The sequence below is a fragment of the Gavialis gangeticus genome, unplaced genomic scaffold, assembly GCF_001723915.1.
Source record: "Gavialis gangeticus isolate Ggan-Ray unplaced genomic scaffold, GavGan_comp1, whole genome shotgun sequence".
Taxonomy (NCBI): domain Eukaryota; kingdom Metazoa; phylum Chordata; order Crocodylia; family Gavialidae; genus Gavialis; species Gavialis gangeticus.
This window is the reverse complement of record NW_017728998.1, coordinates 27,577,327-27,582,777: the sequence shown is the minus strand read 5'-3', so window position 1 is coordinate 27,582,777 and position 5,451 is coordinate 27,577,327. Positions and strand designations below refer to the sequence as shown.

The window sequence follows — 5,451 nt, the reverse complement described above, 5'->3', positions numbered from 1 at the left end:
CCCTGCCTGCCGGTGCGGGCGCAGCGCGATCCGGACCGGCCTGAGAGCCGGGGCGCGGGGCTGGGTCCCTGGGGCAGCCCCTGAGCCGCGGGCGCTGCCACTGATCCAGACGGGCTCCGCCCGAGGCCCATAGGTGGGGTCGTGCAGCCTGAAGGGCCAGAGCTGGTCCTCAGGCCGTGTGTCTGACGCCTCTGCCTTAGATACACTGCCACAAAGCCTTTCTAGCAGGCCCTAGTCAAAGTGTCCAACTATTTGAGTTGGCCTAATAAAAGAGATCGGACTTACCCGGAGAACTTTGTCTGCCTCTGTCCCGAGACCAACACGGCTACAGCCTACAGCCCTGTACCCTAGCAATGCTGCTTGTCAACCCAGGTGATCATGCCCGTGTCTTCAGAGCGAGTGCAGCTGCATTAGGCTCTTCAGAAGGAAGTCGGCCTGGTTTCCATTCAGACGGGCTTGACAGCATGGATCTGGCTCATCAGGTTGCTCAGAATTGCTTGTGGTGAGTCAGGTCGCAGGGACCGGACCTCGGGAGGTCGCTTGCTCCAGCCCCCTGCTCAAGGCAGGAACGTGCCCCACTAAACCATCCCTGCCCAGTGTCTGACGTGCTCCTGCAACTCGGCTTGACTCTTACAAAGCTCTGCTATTTACTGTCTTGGGAGGAAAATATCTGCTGCCAGAGGGAGGAAGGAGGTTTTGTTTGTTTCTCTTTTATTTATTTTTTTAAGGAAGTTTCAAAAGCCCCTCTTGCTTTTCTGAGAGGTGAGTCGGACTTGGGTGCTCTGTGGCTAGTAAAGTCCTGCTTTCTACTGCACGGGCCAGTTCTACGGTAGGCCGGTGCTGCCGGGATTTAGCAAAGCTTAGTATTTTTTGTTAACGAAGTTAATTTCATGCCTCACTGTTTAAACACTGTAAAACCAAAGGCATAGAAATGGAGTATGCTACTCAAAAAGTAGGTTGACTGACTCAGCTTTGCTAGCTGGGGAGAGAACCAGAACGATTCATGTGGTAGCTGTCTGCAAAGGATGGGGTAAGAACTTGTGTTCCCTCTTCCTTTTATGAAACAAGGCTTGAAAGGATTTTGCCTCTGCTATAGGCTTATCTGTGCTACAGGAATTCATGAGGATCTGTTTGGTCTGCACAGAATATCTCGCTGTGTTTGGGTGTGTGGAGGCAGCTGGTTTGCTTGTAGTCTAAGAGCCTGTTGGTATCACATTAGCATCTAGATGAGATCAGCTTTGTTATACCAGGCATTGTAAAAACCCAAGATAAAACATAATCTAAATGGCAAGACAGACAAAGTGTGTGGGGGGAGAGGCATGAAGATAGTGACTTACACCAGGTGATGTGGAAGGTCAGCAGCCAATTTGGGAATGCAACCCAGCTCTCCCAGCTCCAAGTCCAGTGCCCAGTCACTGCCCCTCTCTTTCTCCCACATGCTTAGTGTAGTCTTATCTTGACCATGGTTCAGGTAGGCCACCTGCTACCATCCCACAGACCTCTTGTAGCATCTGGGATCGGGCATTGCTGCTGAAATGACATAGAGCAGTGGAAAGTAGGCAAAACTGTGCTGGTTTTGAACACAAATCAGCCTTGCAGCTTCATAGCTGGGCTATTGAAGGGAAGAGGCTTTAGGGAAATCTTTTTGTCGGTCTTCACCTACCTCATTGTCAGTGCCTACGAACATTTTTTGGGGGAAGAGGGAGGGTGACTTCTTTGAGTACTCTGCCCCTCATATTAAGTGTAATGGCATGCAGGCCCCTAGCTGCCTCCAGCAAAATCCTGGAATTGCCGACTCACCGTTTCTAATATTTTTAATATAAAGTATGTGTGGTGTTGACAGAGGCTTTTAGAGCTATACATATTTTTGCTTTGTTCTGTACTGCTTGCGATCTTAATTTAAAAACATGCTGTTAGTGTCTGCATGCAGTGCTTAGGGAATAGCTTTGTTTGGGTGGTGTACATGTTGCTGCAGAAGGGAGTGTGGTATCGGGAGGCATGCAATGGATTCTACACTGGCTCCTTGAAACAGGCATGAAAGAATGAATTGTACTTAAGTGAACTGTGCCTTTTTCCCTTTAGGCTCCTGCCAGGAAGAGGATGACAGCTGCAGTGATTATGGGAGTCATGACAAACTAGGCACCGTTTTAGGAAGGTTTGTGCCAAATGGGAATGTGCTTTTCCCAGACACCTTCGAAACAAATCACCTTTTGTTTTATGAGAGATTTAAAGCGTATCAAGATTACATCTTGGGTGAGTGACATTGTTGCTATTGAGATTCCTGGTCACAGTGTCTGTAGTGACTGACTTTTCCGGGTGATTCAGTTCATATCCATAGATATATAGCCTTCTTTTTAATAACTTAGTTCTCCAGAGCATGCCGAGTAGAGAGGATCCGGTTTAGTATCAGAGGTGAAGGAAAGATCAGTTGATGAGCAAGTTGAGCTGTAAACGGGTCCTAGGCTTTTAATGGCCTCCCATGAAAAATACTATGCCATAATTAAGATTTTGGGCTGGAGAACTAGAAAACTAATGATCTTATTTTCAACTGTTCAGGTTTCACTGTCTTGTAACATAAGATCATTTTAAGAAGACTAGTTAAAACAGTATAGTTTTTTTCAGCACCCATTTAACACCACCAGCCTACCTGAAGGATGGAGGCTGTGTTGTGAAAGAATGGGTGCTCTGCTCTTCTCAGTTGAGGTATGAGACAGCATCCTTTTCAGGTCTTCAGTCCTTCAGAGAAACAAAGCAATCTGCTCTCACGTCTCCAGACAGAGAACATGAATTAGCATCAGCAGAATGAAGTTGAAGGCAGCTTTGGACATCCATAGAGGAGCATTAAAACTTGCGCTCAGTTTCATTATTTACTTGTCCTTTTTGTGGATAAATACCCAATTTAAGTGTTGCTAACTTCCTTGTAGCTGACTGCAAGGCCTCTGAGGTAAAAGAATTCACAGCTGAGTACTTGGAGAAGGTCCTTGAACCATCTGGATGGCAAGCAATCTGGCGCACTAATGTGTTTGAGGTGCTGGTTGAGGTAAACGTAATTCAGTTTTTCAGACATTTGTCTTCCATTAACATGGCTTTACCTCACTGCTAACTGGCAAATCACTTATTTTTAATTGAAGTTTGAGCTGATAGAAAACAGCATATTTGTCACGTCTCATTGTCACTGGGGAATGGAGTGCTAGGGGTGTCTTTCAGAGCGAACTGAACTATTTAACTGCTTGCAGTGGCTTGAGCACCAGGGTGCCCTGATGTGAGACAGCAGAATACCGACCTCTGGTGTGTAGAGGCACAAGCCAGCCATTCATATGCGATGCAGCTAATTGTTAGCTCTTTAAGTTTGAATGCGTATTGAGTATATTGTAAATTCTCTGAGACCAGGAGTGTGTGAGTGTGTTCTTTGTCTAATGCAGTGCGGGGCCAGCCTTTTAGATCGGCATACCCCAAGCTAAGCCCTGCCATTCCAATCCCTTTTCCCTGCCCCAGTGGTGCTCGGCTTTTTAATCCTTGTCATTTCAGCCCCTGTTCTCCCTGCTCCCACTCTGATTTGCCATGTGTCACACACATGCTCCCTGCGCTACTTGTGGCATATGCACTACAGGTTGGCCAACCCTGGCCCAATACAATAGACCCTACATGGATTGCTAAAACATAGTAAATAACTGTTCATATGATTGGGCAGCAAAAGAGGTACTCTTAGGTTGCATATATGACTAGTATTCAGGTAACGCATGGCATGTTAGTTGGTGTAGCCCATGTATTTTACTGGCTGAGCCTTTCCTTAAGCAGTTTGCACATCAGACACACCCGTCACCTTGCTCTGTTCATTAGCTGAGCAAAAGCTGTTCAACCAACAAAAGCAAAGACGCAAGTAGATTTTTTTTCTCCTGGATAATTCCATTGTCCTCTGTCGTACCCCAGAAGGTAAGGTGCCATAGACTGCATCTGTCTGCTTTGGGATGAAATTATCAGCTTTTCACTTGTCAGTTGGGGCCTTCTGGATGTTTGAACCACTGAGGAATGCAGAGTGAGTGGTGGAAAAATGTATTCATAAAGTTCTTTGCCTTTATATAACCCCTTCTTTTCACTTCTGTTTAACTTCTCACGACTGCACACATGCACATCCACGCTGCTGTCTGTATGAGGGGTGCCCAGTTTTGCTGGGCTTCCTGAGGTCTGTCTTGTCCCTGGAGCACTCCCTCAGAAAAGGAAGCCCTGCACCCCTCCAGCTTCAGGCACTTGCTTGTACTCTATATCTTCTAAATAAGAAGTAGAAACATGTGAGAAGATTGCTGGGTTTGTGTAGACAGAGACAAAAGGTTTGTGTGTGTTCCCAGCAGCAGAGATCTTTATTTAAATTATTTGACTCTACTAAACAAAGAGAGAAAGTAAAGATGCTTTAGAACTACTTTTCTCACCTTGCAAAGCTGTGCCGTAAGTGCGACTAATAATAGGGTTAGTACGCAGGAGCTTCTGGGTTTTTATTTCTGGCTTGCCATTGACTTATTGTGTGAGCTGCTGCAAATCTCTGGAGGGTGCTTTGAAAGATGGGGCGCCAACTCCTGGGAGCTGCCAGGTATTCAGCTGCTAAGGGTGCAGCTTGGTTTGGGGTTGTCACTTCAAATCCTGACCTTTCAAAACACCTATGCAGTGTTTGGAAACACTCATGCTTACAGAGCTGCTAATTACTTTATGCAGTAAGGTTTGTTGTACTGTGTGTTGGCTTAGAAATGGTATTTAAAGGTTTGTTTTTAGGAATTGGCTTATAGGTATATGTATATGCATTAGAATGGTTTAGGATGGGCAGCAGAGGTTAATTGATTTCTAAAAAGCTTGGGTCTCACATGCACAGTTTCACACAGCCTTCGAAGCAGCCAGGTTGTCTAACCTAACAAGGCCAACAGATATACACAGCCTGCGAAACTGGGGGCATGTACCATACTGTTCCATAACATGAGATAAGGGCGGCACCAGCTAACAAGGCCCCAGAGTGGGGGGGCCTGAGTCCTGGTTTTTGGGGAACAGACAAATTAGGAGAAGGCCTGGAAAGACCAAATTAGTATGTATGCATGTGATGAGCTTACGTGGATGTATGACAGCCACACAGAGACCAACCAGCGATAGCCACAGATGAAGTCATCAAGAGCCTTCAGAAGGGAAGGAGAATACAAAAGCAGACTTGAGAGTAACAAAGGGCCTTCCTCCCTGCCCTCCGCCCAGATCCTGCTCTGCCTCCCCATCCCTCCTCGTCCTCCTCCCCGAGAGGGGTCCCCATCCCCTCGAAAGGGTCCCTATGGACACCATCGACAGAGGGCACACCACCAGCCCATCTTATCCACCCGCTGGAGTGGGGTGTGGGCGTTCGGCATACCACCTCTAGGATGCTGAAATACCTAAGAGAGAGAGCCTCAGAGTGAAGACTGCATCCTGGCCAGATGTACT

At 46.9% G+C, this 5,451-nt stretch overlaps 1 protein-coding gene across 1 annotated transcript in view; it reads left to right on the top strand.

The window, feature by feature from the left end:
* Positions 1–5,451, top strand: part of SHCBP1 (SHC binding and spindle associated 1) — a 30,178-nt gene that overhangs the window by 1,600 nt on the left and 23,127 nt on the right. The window contains exons 2-3 of the mRNA XM_019505283.1: positions 2,083–2,253; positions 2,925–3,040. Of these exons, the coding sequence (XP_019360828.1) occupies positions 2,083–2,253; positions 2,925–3,040 (287 nt within the window). The remainder of the gene's footprint in view (positions 1–2,082; positions 2,254–2,924; positions 3,041–5,451) is intronic.